Source organism: Panthera tigris, chromosome B4 (assembly GCF_018350195.1).
Source record: "Panthera tigris isolate Pti1 chromosome B4, P.tigris_Pti1_mat1.1, whole genome shotgun sequence".
Classification (NCBI taxonomy): domain Eukaryota; kingdom Metazoa; phylum Chordata; class Mammalia; order Carnivora; family Felidae; genus Panthera; species Panthera tigris.
The window spans coordinates 5769394-5788042 of NC_056666.1; the positions used below are offsets into that span (position 1 = coordinate 5769394).

The 18649-nt window shown below is 41.5% G+C and overlaps 1 protein-coding gene across 3 annotated transcripts in view; it reads right to left on the minus strand.

Annotated features, from left to right (window-relative positions):
• Window positions 1–18649, minus strand: part of PRKCQ (protein kinase C theta) — a 192271-nt gene that overhangs the window by 13539 nt on the left and 160083 nt on the right. For all 3 annotated transcript variants that reach the window (XM_042990980.1, XM_042990981.1, XM_042990982.1), the window contains exon 15: window positions 9789–9927. In XM_042990980.1, the coding sequence (XP_042846914.1) occupies window positions 9789–9927 (139 nt within the window). The remainder of the gene's footprint in view (window positions 1–9788; window positions 9928–18649) is intronic.

An 18649-nucleotide genomic window follows, 5' to 3' on the forward strand; every position in this document is an offset into this window, starting at 1 on the left:
ACATTCTAGACATTCTAGCGTTTCTAGTAAAGCTGCATGTCTTGATGCTGGTGATCCTTTGATACAGTGGGCTAGTGTGCATGTCTGCTGTCTCTGAACGCCACCCCACTCCAGGTCTGTCCTTGGGGAATGAGCTACGTGTGGTCTGAGGCTCGGGAATATGGTGGAAGTGTCTCCCAACACAAGAGTTGATAAACCACAACGAACCCGTGATGGCCATACAAAATGTTGTGGGTTCTACTTCTGGCTTAGTCCCCCTAATGTATAGTTTGGGGCGGATTCCTTCACCCTCTCTGGGTCTCATTTGTTAAAAAAAAAAAAAAAAAGAGTGTGATAACATCTGGCTGACTTACTACTGGGTTATTGTGCGAATCCAGTGAAAAGCAGGGAACATGCAGGGCTTTGTCCTATGGAAATGACTGCATGTTCTACGATAACTATCCATCTTGATCAACTGGCACCCGTTGGTGAAAATAAAGATCGAGTTGCAAACAGAATTTTGCAATCTGCCACTGACTTCCAGCATACAACTGCTAGCCAGTATCCTTAATAAAGTTAACTTCAAAGTTTAGAGAAGATGGATTATTCCTTAGGGAAAAGTTTAAAAGTAGATACAGAGAGAGTGATAAAGACGTACACACACACACACACACACACACACACCCACCCACCCACCCACCCACCCACCCACACACCCACACACCCACACACCCACACACCCACACCCCTCAGCTTAGGTGAATTTGCCTCAAATGGGGACTGGTTCACACACAATTCCCAAGTTCTGTCACAAGGGGGAGCCCAAAGCAACCAGAAACTGCTCTGAGCATCCTGTCTTTCTAAACTTCATTTGGAAGGACAGATGAAAAGAAATTTGGAGGACAGGAGGCAGCTGTGGTGGAAATTAAGTCTTCTAGTGCTAGGTGATGTTCATAAAGAATTCCTCGTAAGTTAGGAAGAAGCAAAATGCAGAGTGACATTGCCTGAACAGAAAATTTGCAGAAGTATGCTGACACGTGTTAAGTATCTGTGTCTTATTTATAAGAATTCCTGAGGTAGGTCCTGGGACCCCTGTTTAATAAAGGACAGGGATTGGACTTCAGGAGGTTGCTGTCTTATTTAAGATCTAGTTAGGGAGCTGAAGCTATGTTCTGAACCCTGCTCCTTGGGAGATTTTTGCTACATAATGTTCCTTTTATCTTTAATGTCCCATGGATTAAATCTCAACCTAACAAGGTCATGCTCACACTGTCTACATTTCTAAAGAAACTGGTAGGGAAACACTGGCTGAAGCAGCCCCTTTTTCTGTCTCAACCCCTGCTGCCTTTTTAAAAATATTTATTTTGAGAGAGAGAGAATGAGCAGGGGAGAGACAATGAAACAGAGAGAGAGAGAGCGAGCGCGTGAGTGTCCCAAACAGATTCCGTAGCACAGATCCCAACAGGGCTCGATCTCACAAACTGTGAGATCATGACCTGAGCCAAAATCAAGAGTTGGATGCTTAACTGACTGAACCACCCAGGTGCCCTTGTTTCAGCCCCTGCTGCCTTCATATGGCCTCATCCTCTTTTGTCCTGTTCCCTCCCCCCATCTTTACTCAAATAATTCAGATACTAAAGACGTTGCCACTTTATGTCAGAGTCTCTCTCTCCAACGGTGAAAGTTATCATCGGCAACTGCATCTTCCTGGTAGAGCTAGTGAGTTACATCTCTGTAAAGCTCACTGTGTTGGTGTGTGGTCATAGTTTACTAGGTGACCAGCCAGTCCCTTTATAGTGTTGGTCCCCAAGTGACTCCTGGTCTCTCCAGGGAGCTGCTTCCATGTATTGGAATCCCACATGGAATTACTAAGTGGCTTGGCGAGTAGGGTGTTTAACTGTTTCCCTAGTCTTGTCAAAACGGGCTTGGACCTCCGGTTACATGTTAGACCCTTGGTCCTACAACTGGAAGACACAGGGAGCCATTGAGTTTCATGTCTTAGGAGACATGGAGTGGGGACATTCCCCGGCTGTGGGGAGTGCGGTCTGTATTTTTGTGCGTCATTCCTGAGGCCACTCTGAAGTGCATTTACTTCTGTAATTCGGGTTCTCCCATCAAGAGATACTGGCATCTGCCAGGTGGGCTCCATGGCCCTTGTCCTGCTCTGTGCTCCTGTGTGTTTCTAATGACTTGCCTGGTCTCACTGGCTTTCTGTTTGCCACAGAGTCCCTTCCCTAGAGATAACAACCGAATACATATAAAACCAGTACTAAGCAGCATATACTTAGAAACACAATAAGGGAAAGTTAAATTATTAAGCCTCGGAGGCAGGAGAGCACAACTTTTTTTTTAAAATATTTTTTTTAGGGGCGCCTGGGTGGCTCAGTCGGTTAAGCGGCCGACTTCGGCTCAGGTCATGATCTCGCGGTCCGTTGAGTTCGAGCCCCACGTCGGGCTCTGTGCTGACAGCTCAGGGCCTGGAGCCTGTTTCGGATTCTGTGTTTCCCTCTTTCTGACCCTCCCCCGTTCATGCTCTGTCTCTGTCTCAAAAATAAATAAACGTTAAAAAAAATTTAAATATTTTTTTAAGTTTATTTTTGAGAGACAGATGCAAACACATAAGAAAATGGCAGCAGAGAGGTCTCTCTTGCTCTCAGTACAAGTTCTTGGTCACCTACATTATAAGGAAGCTAAAAGAGTATCATTAGTTATGACAAGAACTTAGCTAAAAAAAGGTCAGATGTATCAAAGACCTTGTTTTGAATTACGGAATGATTTGAATTAACAACCTCCATTGTCAACAACGAACCTTGCCTAAAATACGTATTGTAAAGTCTAAGTGATACTGTGCCTTTGTGAGCTATCCTTTCCAGCTATGATGGCCAGTGAAACCAAGAAGTAAAAAGCTAATCAGACCTTTGAATATGAGTCCTAGAGTGTTCAACCAAGATCTTAAGTTATTTAATCTCATTATTTGAACAAAGCATAAACTATCAATAAACAGAATAAAATTTAGTTACTTAAAATAATTGCAGGGGTGCTGGGTGGCTCAGTCAGTTAAGTGTCTGACTTCGGCTCAGGTCATGATCTCACAGTTCATGAGTTCAAGCCTTGTGTCGGGCTCTGTGCTGGCCGCTGAGAGCCTGGAGCCTGCTTCGGATCCTGTGTCTCCCTCTCTCTCTCTCTCTCTCTCTCTCTCTCTCTGCTCCTTCCCTGCTCATGCTCTCTCTCTCTCTTTCAAAAATATTTAAAATTTTTTTAAAAAAATTGTATATTTTGTTTTAATTTCAACCTGACTGTATCCTTCTATATGCATATTTTATAATATACAGACTATATTAGTTGGCAATAGTGTGTGAGATTCATATACAATATACATATACTGAGGATGCTTTTTTTTTTTTTTAACTAATGAGGGAGCATCTCTTACAAAAATTTGGAACTATGTAGAAGGTAAACTGGCAGTTGGATGGTGACAAAGAGGAAAGCCAGAGGGTGTCCCCAGCGTCCAGACAAGAGCTGCTCAGGGCCTGGAGTAGGGTAGCGGAGGAAGTGGGGGAAGGAACTGGAGAAGCATTGGGGGTCCAACCAAAGGGACTCACTTAGAGAATCAAGGAATAATCAAGGGTGATTCTTAATGCAGTCACAAGATCGGGGAGGGGAAAGAATAGATGTCTCTGAGGGCTATATCTAGAACTTCTTGGTGTTTGGATAGGGGAAGGGTAAGAAGGAAAGAAAGAAAACTCAATTACTCTGGATTTCTGGTGAGGTTAGTAGGTGGATGAGTGTGTGATTTACTAAGAAAGAGATGAAGGGAAAGGGGGTGGTGGGCGGAGCAGGTTCAACAGAGAAAGTGAGTTGGAGACCTGTTATGTTTGAATGGCCTGTGACCGCAGAAGCAAGAAGTTTGGGCTGGCCATATTGACCTTGGAGTTATAACCATAGTCTTAAATTAATTATTGCTCATGGAGAATGTATAGTAAGAAGACAGCATGGTGGAAGGTGAGAGACAGAAGATGCAGAGAGAGAAGTCAGTCGCTAACACTAAATTCTGGAAGATGCAGAAGCAGACAGGAAAGTCAAAGGCCATAATTTCTGGTTGACCGGTGGCCAGTCTTGCATTTAAACAAGGTTCAGTCAGACATAGGGTATCAGAATGGATACAAAAACAAGACCCATCTATTTGCTGTCTACAAGAGACTCATTTTAGACCTGAGGACACCTTCAGATTGAAAGTGAGGGGATGGAGAACTATTTATCATGCTACTGGAAGCCAAAAGAAAGCTGGCGTAGCCATACTTATATCAGACAAACTAGACTTTAAATTAAAGGCTGTAACAAGAGATGAAGAAGGGCATTATATAATCATTACAGGGTCCATCCATCAGGAAGAGCTAACAATTATAAATGTCTATGTGCCGAATACGGGAGCCCCCAAATACATAAAACAATTACTCACAAACATAAGCAACCTTATTGATAAGAATGTGGTAATTGCAGGGGACTTTAACACTCCACTTACAGAAATGGATAGATCATCTAGACACACGGTCAATAAAGAAACAAGGGCCCTGAATGATACATTGGATCACATGGACTTGACAGATATATTTAGAACTCTGCATCCCAAAGCAACAGAATATACTTTCTTCTCGAGTGCACATGGAACATTCTCCAAGATAGATCACATACTGGGTCACAAAACAGCCCTTCATAAGTTTACAAGAATTGAAATTATACCATGCATACTTTCAGACCACAATGCTATGAAGCTTGAAATCAACCACAGGAAAAAGTCTGGAAAACCTCCAAAAGCATGGAGGTTAAAGAACACCCTACTAAAGAATGAATGGGTCAACCAGGCATTTAGAGAAGAAATTAAAAAATATATGGAAACAAACGAAAATGAAAATACAACAATCCAAACGCTTTGGGACGCAGCGAAGGCAGTCCTGAGAGGAAAATACATTGCAATCCAGGCCTATCTCAAGAAACAAGAAAAATCCCAAATACAAAATCTAACAGCACACCTAAAGGAAATAGAAGCAGAACAGCAAAGACAGCCTAAACCCAGCAGAAGAAGAGAAATAATAAAGATCAGACCAGAAATAAACAATATAGAATCTAAAAAAACTGTAGAGCAGATCAATGAAACGAAGAGTTGGTTTTTTGAAAAAATAAACAAAATTGATAAACCTCTAGCCAGGCTTCTCAAAAAGAAAAGGGAGATGACCCAAATAGATAAAATCATGAATGAAAATGGAATTATTACAACCAATCCCTCAGAGATACAAGCAATTATCAGGGAATACTATGAAAAATTATATGCCAACAAACTGGACAACCTGGAAGAAATGGACAAATTCCTAAACACCCACACGCTTCCAAAACTCAATCAGGAGGAAATCGAAACTTGAACAGACCCATAACGGGCGAAGAAATTGAATCAGTTATCAAAAATCTCCCAACAAATAAGAGTCCAGGACCAGATGGCTTCCCAGGGGAGTTCTACCAGACATTTAAAGCAGAGATAATACCTATCCTTCTCAAGCTATTCCAAGAAATAGAAAGGGAAGGAAAACTTCCAGACTCATTCTATGAAGCCAGTATTACTTTGATTCCTAAACCAGACAGAGACCCAGTAAAAAAAAGAGAACTACAGGCCAATATCCCTGATGAATATGGATGCAAAAATTCTCAATAAGATACTAGCAAATCGAATTCAACAGCATATAAAAAAATTATTCTCCATGATCAAGTGGGATTCATTCCTGGGATGCAGGGCTGGTTCAACATTTGCAAATCAATCAACGTGATACATCACATTAATAAAAGAAAAGATAAGAACCATATGATCCTGTCAATCGATGCAGAAAAGGCATTTGACAAAATTCAGCACCCTTTCTTAATAAAAACCCTCGAGAAAGTCAGGATAGAAGGAACATACTTAAACATCATAAAAGCCATTTATGAAAAGCCCACAGCTAACATCATCCTCAATGGGGAAAAACTGAGAGTTTTTTCCCTGAGATCAGGAACATGACAGGGATGTTTATGGATGTCTCACCGCTGTTGTTTAACATAGTGTTGGAAGTTCTAGCATCAGCAATCAGACAACAAAAGGAAATCAAAGGCATCAAAATTGGCAAAGATGAAGTTAAGCTTTCACTTTTTGCAGATAACATATTATACATGGAAAATCTGATAGACTCCACCAGAAGTCTGCTAGAACTGATACATGAATTTAGCAAAGTTGCAGGTTACAAAATCAGTGTACAGAAATCAGTTGCATTCTTATACACTAATAATGAAGCAACAGAAAGACAAATAAAGAAACGGATCCCATTCACAATTGCACCAAGAAGCATAAAATACCTAGGAATAAATCTAACCAAAGATGTAAAAGATATGTATGCTGAAAACTATAGAAAGCTTATGAAGGAAATTGAAGAAGATATAAAGAAATGGAAAAACATTCCATGCTCATGGATTGGAAGAATAAATATTGTCAAAATGTCAATACTACCCAAAGCTATCTACACATTCAATGCAATCCCAATCAAAATTGCACCAGCATTCCTCTCGAAGCTAGAACAAGCAATCCTAAAATTCATATGGAACCACAAAAGGCCCTGAGTAGCCAAAGTAATTTTGAAGAAGACCAAAGCAGGAGGCATCATAATCCCAGACTTTAGCCTCTACTACAAAGCTGTAATCATCAAGACAGCATGGTATTGGCATAAAAACAGACACATAGACCAATGGAATAGAATAGGAACCCCAGAACTAGACCCACAAACGTATGGCCAACTAATCTTTGACAAAGCAGGAAAGAACATCCAATGGAAAAAAGACAGTCTCTTTAACAAATGGTGCTGGGAGAACTGGACAGCAACATGCAGAAGGTTGAAACTAGACACTTTCTCACACCATTCACAAAAATAAACTCAAAATGGACAAAGGACCTGAATGTGAGACAGGAAACCATCAAAACCCTAGAGGAGAAAGCAGGAAAAGACCTCTCTGACCTCAGTCGTAGCAACTTCTTACTTGACACATCTCCAAAGACAAGGGAATTAAAAGCAAAAGTGAACTACTGGGACCTCATGAAGATAAAAAGCTTCTGCACAGCAAAGGAAACAACCAACAAAAGTAAAAGGCAACCAACGGAATGGGAAAAGATATTTGCAAATGACCTATAGGACAAAGGGCTAGCATCCAAAATCTATAAAGAGCTCCCCAAACTCCACACCCGAAAAACAAATAACCCAGTGAAGAAATGGGCAGAAAACATGAATAGACATTTCTCTAAAGAAGACATCCGGATGGCCAACAGGCACATGAAAAGATGCTCAACGCCGCTCCTCATCAGGGAAATACAAATCAAAACCACACTCAGATATCACCCAGGAGACTATAGATGTTGGAGAGGATGTGGAGAAATGGGAACCCTCTTGCACTGTTGGTAGGAATGCAAATTGGTGCAGCCACTCTGGAAAACAGTGTGGAGGTTCCTCAAAAAATTAAAAATAGACCTACCCTATGACCCAGCAGTAGCACTGCTAGGAATTTACCCAAGGGATACAGGAGTGCTGATGCACAGGGGCACTTGTACCTCAATGTTTATAGCAGCACTCTCAACAATAGCCAAATTATGGAAAGAGCCTAAATGTCCATCAACTGATGAATGGATAAAGAAATTGTGGTTTATATACACAATGGAGTACTACGTGGCAATGAGAAAGAATGAAATCTGGCCCTTTGTAGCAACGTGGATGGAACTGGAGAGTGTGATGCTAAGTGAAATAAGCCAATCAGAGAAAGACAGATACCATATGTTTTCACTCTTATGTGGATTCTGAGAAACTTAACAGAACCCGTGGGGGAGGGGAAGGAAAAAAAAAAAAAAGAGGTTAGAGTGGGAGAGAGCCAAAGCATAAGAGACTCTTAAAAACTGAGAACAGGGGTGCCTGGGTGGCTCAGTCGGTTAAGCGTCCGACTTCGGCTCAGGTCACGATCTCACGGTCCGTGAGTTCGAGCCCCACGTCGGGCTCTGTGCTGACAGCTCAGAGCCTGGAGCCTGCTTCACATTCTGTGTCTCCCCCTCTCTCTGCTCCTCCCCTGTTCGTGCTCTGTCTCTCTCTGTCTCAAAAATAAATAAACGTTAAAAAAAAAACAACAAAAAAAACCTGAGAACAAACTGAGGGTTGATGGGGGGGTGGGAGGGAAGGGAGGGTGGGTGATGGCTATTGAGGAGGGCACCTTTTGGGATGAGCACTGGGTGTTGTATGGAAACCAATTTGACAATAAATTTCATATATTGAAAAAAAAAAAAAAACAAGGTTCAGTCAAAATTAAATACCAAATAAGCACAGGACAAAGCCACATATTTCTTAAACTCAGGGCACCACAATTACGCTCTTGATGACAGATGTGCTAATTTTTCGCCCAGGAAATCAGAAGTCCATCCCTATCAAACCACCATCCCCCTTTATGAATTTATTAATAGTCATTCATTCATTCTTCCCACCTGAGGGGAAGTTGTATTAGCAACTTAATGCACCAATCCCTGTGGTCAGTCATTGGATATAAAAGTGAATAAGAATCTATGAAAAGTGAATCTACACATGAGATCACATGGCACAGAACTGGACACACATTGTACCAATATCCATTCCCTGATTTTGGTGTGCCATAATTATAGGAGATGTAGCCACTGGGGGAAATGGGTGGAGGGTATATATCGGTGACACTTCTGTACTATTTTTGCAACTTCTTGTGAATCTATAATGATTTCAAACTAGTACAGAGATTTTATTTTAATTTTTAAAATTTTTTTAATGTTTATTTTTGAGAGAGAGCACAAGTAGGGGAGGGGCAGAGGGAGAGGGAGACACAGAATCTGAAGCAGGCTCCAGGCTTCAAGCTGTCAGCACAGAGCCCGACATGGGGCTCAAACCCGGAGATGGTGAGATCATGACTTGAGCCAAAGTCAGACACTTAAGTGAGCCATCCAGGTGCCCCATAGTACAGAGATTTAAAAAAGTGGATCGCTTGACTTTAGAGCAATTATCCACTGGTGCGTGGAGATTGAGATAAAAAGCAATGAAGAAGGTCCAGGTGGTAAGGGGGTGTCCAACCTCAGGTGGGCAGCTGGGGAGGACTCCATAACAAGGGGGGCACATGGGTAGAGTAGGAATGATGAATGCCTTCTGAGCAAATGCCATTCTTCTAAGGGCTCAGAATATGAGAACTATACCTCTCTCTCTCTTTTTTTTTTAAACTTCCATAGGCTCGCCCATTTTAGACTTACAATAACATGGGACATAAATATCTCATTTGACAGAAGAGGGGTTGCGGGTCACTAGACTCTAGCAATCTCTCCAAGGTCACACAATGGCAGCTTGGAAACCACAGTTCAGGTTTTTCTAGTCCCAAGATGAAACCACTTGACTTATTCAGGTGGATACTTCTGAGCCTGTTCAGTGTCCACCTGGTTCTTCCCCATCATTTCCTCTGTTTGGTCTGAGTGGAGTGAATACAGTTTGAGTCTGTGGTGGGGAGGAGTCCTAGCTGAGGAGGACATGTTGAATGGGAGACCACCCCCCCGCCCCTCTGCCATTCAGTAATAACACAGTCCCCGTGTGCGGCTGCATTCATGAAATACTAAGAAAAACAGATACAAATACTGACACAAACTACTTTAACTCTTCTGATTTTTTGGGACAGGAAGAAGCAGTGGCACTTGGCCAGGGATGTGTAGAGCTGGGCAGGCGCCCACGCACTCCCATCCCGCAGCACATCCGTACCTCCGGGGCAATGTAGTCCGGGGTCCCACAGAAAGTGTTTGTCTTGGCATCTCCTAACATGTTCTCCTTGCACATTCCAAAGTCTGCTATTTTGATGTGTCCATCTTTGTCTAACAGGATATTATCAAGCTTCAGATCTCTGGAAAACACAAGCAAAGCAACATCTCACGGTGATACATACATTTTTTGTTAAAATAGAATTGCCACGTGAGGGGAGGTCACTTGTCACATCACAGCCTGAGGTCATCAGGGGAACATGCTTGCTGGTCCTCCTCTCCCTTTCAGCCCTGTTCTTCAGTCTCCAGCTCTGCCCATGGGCTCACTGCCGTCTCCTAGGTCTTTCCTCCTTGACAAGCATCTCGTGCTCTGGGACTTCACCAATAGTCCTTCTTGGCCCAGGCCAGTCTTCTTGGGACTGGCACTGACAGACTTTGGTCCCCCCACCCATGCCCAGTAAAGCACTTGGTGCATCTCTGGAGCTATGTGTGGATGGCTGCATGGGTGGTGGAATGGATAATGTAATGGGTAGGTGATGGGGAGTCTCTCCAGTGTAGCATCCTTCAGTTTTAAGGGGCCTTCAAGAAACAATATTGGGATATAAAGGACAGCTAGTTGTGAAATAAATGTCTTTAGGGGTTCGTAGTTGGGAATGTGCCATAAAGGTGGTATTTAATACCACACAACGCATACACCTGCCTGCTTGTGTACAAGATAGCAGTAGAGATAGCATTGACTCTTCAAGGGAATTATTGGTTGCTGCTGATTCCTCTGTCTGATTTACCAAGGGGTGCAGTTCAGTATGATCACAAAGGTAAGATACAGACCTGAGGCTCTTTATCCGAGCACCTTACTTTCATGACGAGGGAAGAAAGGCCTGAAAAACTCACTTTATGCGATTTTCCAAGTATATCTGTTTCTTCATGGATAAATTATACTGCATCTAATTCCAAGACTAATTGAAGAAGGCTTCTCTTGACTAAGAATAATTCTAGAACTAGAACCCATCTGATGCCAGAAACCATGTCAATAAATTCCTCTTTTCTTGGAGAACCAATATCCTCGTAAAGTACCCTTCCATTTTTAGGGTAATGTGGCTGATAAGATTAAAAAAAAAAGCCAAATTGTGATTTGCCTCCTTGTGATCATACATAGAACACTTTATATTCTTACCCATGATAACTCTGAGTATTTGGAAAGTGACCTCAACTCTTGTCTTGTCTTTCCTTCACTGAGTTAAGACTTTTGTTCCTCATGTGGCCTGGTTTTCAGAACACTTCAGCATTCTGGCCCCTGCCCTCCAAATAACCTGAACTTATCAATTTCCTTCTTAAAATTTGGTGCTTAGATTGGAACCAGTATCCTCCAGATGTATAAATGTGTTGGTGCAGATGTCAGGGGTACTGCTGGCTTCTGTCATGACCCCCTTGCCCGTCCCCACTATGGCCCAGCCACTGCCCTGTTAGGTTCTGATACTTGGTCACAGTAGCGGGTAACCGTGAACTTACTATAAACTAAAACCTCCAGGTATCTTTTCTTTTCCTATACAAATTGCCATCATACCCGTTTTTTCTCATTCTGTACCTGTGAAATTGATGTTTTTAAAGATCATCCAAGTGTGGGGTGCCTGGGTGGCTCAGTGGGTTAAGCGTCCGACTCTTGGTTTCGGCTCAGGTCACAATCTCACGGTTCATGAGTTCGAGTCCCATGTTGGGCTCTGTGCTGACAGTACATAGCCTGCTTGGGATTCCCCCCCTCTCACTGTCTCTGTCTCTTTCTCAAAATTAAACTTTAAAAAGATCATCCACATGCTAACATTTGACATCAATGACTTAATTTTTTTCTAGTTTGTTATAGAATACCCAGTTTTCTTTTTCTTTATGTCCTCTGCCCACGAATTTCTGAACTTTCTGAAACCTACGTCTAGGATGTGTGGTTGGTGATGGCCACCACGGTCTTCCTTCTTAGCGAAGGTGACTTGGGAGAGAATAGGAACAGCTATTGTGCTTACTCTTTTCTGCACCTCCTGTTAGAGAATTGGCTGAAAATTCCCTTCTCAAAGACTCTGCTCCCAAAGGGCCTTGCAAATAGCCCTGTCTCCTTCAGTTCAGGTGACTGGACTCAACTGGATGATTCAGGTTTTCTCTTTGGGGAGGTTGGGATTGTGGGAACGCGGCCCTAATCTGTCTTGGTGGGTGACCGGTAATCAGGACTGCTAACGGATGTCCTCTAGCATGGCCTTAGTAAAGGAGAAAGCTGAAGGGGCTTGGCCAAGAGCAGAGACAGAGGCTATGTAAACCCAAAGAGACACAGTGATGAGAGAGGTACCTTTGGGCTCTGATGGGTCTGCCTTCTTAGTTCCAGTTTCTCAAGGAGGCTGAGATTTCACTTAAGCCAAACTGTGGGTGATCTTTTATTGCTTGTCATCAATATTCACATCAGCCTAAAGTTCCCATCATGATTTGCTGTGCCTCTTGCTAAACTGTGAGGTTCAGGAGGGTAGAAATGTGTATTGTGTGCTATACTGTGACAGCCTTGGCAGGAGGCGAGCATGTAAAGAGCATTCAATAAATGTTTGCTGAAGGAACCATCACCCACCAGGGACTGGCTCACCCACCAGGCATTATCCTATCCGTTGCAATTAACTCCTGAGGAACTGTTCCCTTCCATTGCTCTCTCCACCTTCTGCTGGAGCAAAGCAGCCAGAGAGAGTGAGCATGGGCTGCAGCTGTGTTTTGGTGGAGTGACACTATTAGCAGATGTCCCCAGAATTGACCTCTTCCATCTGGCCCAGCTTGGTTCATAATCTCCATGACCAGGGCATCATAGACCGTTCCTGTCTGACCGGGTGGCCAGGGTATCTCCAGGACGTGAATATGTATCTCATGTTCATATCCATGTAGGTTCTGCTTCTCTCTCCTAACTCAAATGCTGTCATAACTTTCATTATCAGGATGAATATGTCTGTCTAATATGTCTGTCTTTCCTTAGGTCTTCTGCCTTGCTGTTCGTTATTTTAATGAAGTACACTTTCACTGTGACTTACGAATTCCAATAAATCCAGGTCTGGGTCATATTTTACTCCTAATGCTTACAGTTGCAGATTCATTTTCTAATCCACACTCTATGCAATATTGGTATCATTTTGGGTTTCTGCTACATGAAACCTATTTGCATCATTTATAGCCACATACACATGTTCCTAGAAATTTGGCTGAAGGATGGTTTGGGGGTCATCACTAGGGAACCAGACATCTAGCTGCAGTGCTATATGCAAATTCTAAGGATGATGAAGATTGTATGTAATACTTGCATTGGATTTTCTTGCTCTCACATGCACTTCATCATCTGATTCTCATAGCAGCCCTTTGATATGGAATTACTATCTTTATTCATATTTTTCTGATTGAAAGAACAGGCTCTTAAGGGTTACACAATTTATCCCAGCTCACAGGTGGGGTAAACCAACTTGGTTTGGATGCAAACCAAGGCCTTCTCTCCTACATCCTCATAAACCAAGCTGACCCAGTCTTTCTCATCGAATTGGTCCTGCTGAGAGCCAGAGTCTTCAGTGACTCAGGGTGAATTTTAATCAGTCCTAAAAATAAGTGTTCTCTGAGCCTCAGGCTAGGAAAATGAGCATCATGTTTGATTTTCATTCCACCCTCTAAGGTGAACCAAGTGTTAGGGGTTGGGAGAGAAAAGGTCATTGATGCTTTGAGAGATTAAGTCAGAATGGGAAAAGTCTAAAAGTTGTCCACGCAGAGCCAGACCTCCATGAGGGTAAGGAGTGGAGGCAGAGGAGGGATAACTGCACCTGCCACAGAATCCAATGGCCAGAGTGTTCACAGGCATGTCAGCTAATTACTCCTCACGTACACCTTATAGGATACCAGGGCACCCAGAAAGGAACTTTGGAGTCCAGATCAGCTGGTGTGGCTCTGGTAAGCACCTGTGTGCCCCAGGGGCAGCGCGTCAGGTATAATAGAATTCAGTGGAAGCCTTTCATTCAGTTGTGTGGTCAACATAAGCAAAGCTTTTCCATTTGCAAGAGGCAGAGGGTGGGTGTCAGAAGAACTGTAATTTCAAATCCCAGCTTTATTGCTAAGTTGCTCAGCCAAGCTACATCCCCTCTGAGCCTCCAGTGGCTTATCTGTCAAAGGGGTACAGTGGTGCCTGCCTTCTTTATCCCACAGGACCTTTGTTAGCATAGAATGAGGTAACCCATGTGAAAGCATTTGTAAATGGCTTCAAAAACATGGGTTGGGCCAGTGCTGCCACTGCTCAGCTATCCTCATATAGCCTTTCAGTTCTAATAGTTCTAAGATCAGAGATTCTAGATTCTTCTCTTTCCATGTCTGGGTGTTTTCCAGCTGCTTGTTTTTTCCATTTAACCCAAACCAGGGCTGAGGCATCTTTTAAGGTGTCACTACTTTTATAACACCAGCAGGTGGTAAATGATGTTGGCACCTGTTTCTCTACATCGCTTGGCCTCATTTCTTGTGGATGCTTAGCAAAAGCCTTTCCAATAAGGCTGGACCCATATGTTTAATGTTTACTCCTTGACCTTCTGCTTCTGTGCCTTTTCTGGAATCACTTCTTCCATTTGCAAAGGCTTTCTCCTCCTCTAAAAAAACCCAAAACTCTTTCTGATAGGAATTTATTTTTTTGGCAAACCCTCTCCCACTTCTGAGGCTACCATTTTCTTTCCTATTGACACCTTTAATTAGAATCTTACTCACTGGGACTGTTTTTGTTAGAGTGTGGTGCCTATGTCTTGTCATGCACTTCTACTTTACCTCCAAAAAAATACACAATAAAAACTCAGAAAGTGTCGTCATTAGGTACCCAGGAATTGGGACTTTGGTAGCTTTTGTGTACACAGCAATGCTTAATGAAGAACCGTACATTCAGGGGTCAGTCTGTCTACATCACCAGCTGTGGAGCATTGAATGGTGGCCCCCAAAAGATAAGTTCATATTCTAACCCCTAGAACCTTGTGGATGAGACCTTCTTTGGGAGAAGGGTCTTTGTAGATGTAACTAAATTAAGGATCTTGGAATGAGATCATCTTGGATTTTCCGGGGGGTCAAGTGTCCTCCTAAGAGACATACAGGGAAGACGAAAGAGGTGCAGGGAGAAGAAAAGGTCATGTGAACACAGAGGCAGACAGGAGGGATGCCCCCCAAAGCCAAGGAACACCTGGAGCTATGAGATGCTGGAAGGGGCAAGGAAGCATTCTGCTTGAGAGCCTTGGGAAGTAGGCTAACCCTGCTGGCACCTTGACTTTGGACCTCTGACCCCTGAACTATGAGAGAATAAACTCCTGTTGGTTTAAGCCATCAAGTTTGTGGTAATTTCTATAGTTTTATATATATAATATATATATAATTGTTTGTGTGTGTGTGTGTGTGTGTGTGTGTGTGTGTGTGTGTGTGTGTGAACAAACCCAGAAATCATAATCCCAAGTGGTCAGAAGAAGGAAATTAATAGAAGCCCCTTGTTAATTCAGTTGCCAAATGGACAGTTCAGGTCAGTAAAGTTACAAATGGGGAGTCGAATGGTTTATAATGCAAGACAGTCCCATTCTCCAGTACTTACTAGATGACTTCTCCTTAGCTTTAATTATTTGATGGTGTCTTTCAAGGATTCTCGACAACTTCAGCAAATACACTACTAAATAAACCCAATATTCTTTCTTATTGGTGCATAAAAAGCCATAGAAACCATGATTTCCCATTAAGGGATGTAGTAAGAGCCCTCTACTGGGTACGATTTGTGATATTAAAGGACCCTGTTGGTCCTTTCTGTTCTGTCAACTAACGACGAAATGCTAGAAAAAAAGCATTGTGCTATGGAGAGACAGACTATACTGGGGCATATGGGCTTTCCTGTCACGAGGTTCCTTTAAGCTCTGATCTCCCTCTCCCTCTCCCCCTCCCCCTCAAATCTTTTTTCTCCCTTCAATCCATCCATCCTGCACAAGCTACTGAGTTCCCCAGTGATATGTATTTTATATATATTTCAGGCATTACAGATAACAGAAAAAACCATAGATTCTGATCAGGGTTTTCAGTGTTCTGATGGGTATTTTTCATTTTCCTGGAGATTAAGGAATTGTATAAAACAGTTGTTTAATACATTATTTTGTAGATGGACACCCCCCACCCCAAAGCCCATTGTATCCAAAGGTTGCCAAAGAGACTGCTTAAGATGACTTCCAAGCCTTCCCTAAAGTTGTGTTCTGTGGCTCTAAGTATGGCAACTTTCCCTTGACTGTGCCCTCTGGGAATGGAGAGGTTTCCCAAAGTGAATTTTCAGCCAACCCTGTAAGCTGCTCAGTATTGGCCATCTCTGATGGGATGCTTCTGGCCTGTATTATACACAGTTTGCTGTCGTCAACACTCAGTGTGGGTCAGCATTTAACCTTTCTTTTAATATTGTATTCAGGTGTACAACACAGTGATTCAACAATTATATACTTTATGCTATGGTCTCCACAGCGTAGCCACAACCTGTCACATACAACACTATCACGATATTATTCCCTGTGCTGTACTTTTCATCCCCATGACTTACTTACTTTATAACTGGAAGTTTGTACCTCTTACTCTCTATTTCTCCTATCCTTTCACTGTCCTATCCTCTGGCAACCAGCAGTCTGTTCTCAGTATTTAAGAATCTGCTTCTGTTTATGAGTCTTTTTCTGTTTTGTTTTTTAGATTCCACATATAAGTGAAATCATATGCTATTTGTCTTTTTATGTCTGACTTCACTTAGTGTAATACCCTCTGGATCCATTCATGTTGTGAATGGCAAGATTTCATTCTTTTTTATGGCTGAGTAATAATTACATTTTGTGTGTGTGTGTGTGTGTATGTATATATGTGTGTATACACATATGTATATATGTATATATGTGTATATATATAGATATATGCACCACACCTTTTGTATCCATTCATCTTTTGATGGACACCTGGGTTGCTTCCATAGCTTGACTACTGTGAATAATGCTGCAATAAACATATTAATGCATATGACTTCTCAAATTAGTGCCTTTGTTTTCTTTGGGTAAATACTAAAGTAGTAATACTGGGTGATGGGGTATTTATATTTTTAATTATTTTAGGAACTTTCCTACTGTTTTCCATAGTGGCTGCATCAATTTACATTCCCACCAACAGTGAATAAGGGTTCCCTTTTATTCATATCCTTGCCTACACTTGTTATGTTTTTTCTTTTTGATTCTAGCCATTCTGACAGGTGTGAGGTGATATTTCATTGTGGTTTAGATTTATGTTTCCCTGATGATTAGTGGTGCTGAGCACCATTTTGTGTGTCTCCTGGCCATGTGTTCTTTGTAAAAATGCATATTCATGTCCTCTATTCATTTTTAATCAGACTATATGTTTGGTGTTGTATGAGTTCTTTATATATGTTGGATAGTAACCCCTTATTGCATATATTATTTGTAAATATCTTCTTCCATTCTGTAATCCATTCTGATGAAAGAAATTGAAGACAACACAAAAAATTTTTGTTTGGTTTGGTATGGTTTCCTCGCTGTGAAAAAGCTTCTTAGTTTGATATAGTCCCAAAAGTTTCTTTTTACTTTTATTTCCCCTGCCTTTGGAGTCAGATCTAAAAAACATCATTAAGACTGGGGTCAATGAGCCTTATTACTTCCTATATTTTTGCCTAGGAGACTTACAGTTTCTGGTATTAAATTCAAGTATGTAATCCATTTTTTAGTTTATTTTTGTGTATGGTGTAAGAAAGTGGTCCAATTTCATTCTTTTGCATGTAGCTATTTATCCTAACACCAGTTATTGAAGAGACTGTCCTATGTTCTTACTTTCTTTGTCATAGGTTAATTGGCCATACATACATGGGCTTATTTCTGTGCTCTCTATCCTACTCCACTGATCTGTGTGTCTGCTTTTGTGCTAATACCATACTGTTTTGATTACTATAGCTTTGTGGTAGAGTTTGAAATCAGGAAACTTGATATATCCAACTTTGTTTTTCTTTCTCAAGAATGTTTTGGCCATTTGGGGTCTTTTGTGGTTCCATACAGATTTTGGAATTTTTTGTTCTAGTTTGGTGAAAAATGTCATTGGAATTTTGATAGGGATTGCACCAAATCTACAGATCTTTGTGTAATATGGACATTTTAACAGTGTTCTTCCAAAACATGAGTATCAAATATCTTTCCTTTTATTTGTGTTGTCTTCAATTTTTCATCAGTATGTTAGTTTTCAGTGTACATGTCTTTCACACCCTTAGCTAAGTTTTTTCCTAAGTATTCTATTCTTTTTGATGTGATTGCAGATGGGATTGTTTTCTTGGTTTCTCTGATAGTTTAGTATACAGAAATGCAGCAGATTCTGTATATTTTGTATCCTGCAACTTTACTGAATTTATACTTATTCTAATAGGTTTTTTTTTTCTGGAGTCTTCAAGGTTTTCTATATATAGTATCATGTCAAGTACAAAGAATGACCATTTTAATTATTTCTTACCAATATGGATGTCTTTTTGTTTTCCCTGATTGCTATGGCTGGGACTGCCAGTACTATGTTGCATAAAAGTGGCATGAGTGGACATCATGTCCTGTTCCTGATTTCCAAAGGAAGGCTCTCAGTTTTTCACCATTAAGTATGATGTTAGCTGTGAGTCTGTCCTATATGGCCTCTATTATGTTGATGTGTGTTCCCTCTAAATCCATGTTGAGAGTTTTTATCATGAAGGGCTACTGAATTTTACTCAAATGCTTTTGCTACATTTATTGAGATGATAGGATTTAAAAACAATTTTTTTTAACTTTTATTCATTTTTGAGAGACAGAGCACAAGCGGGGG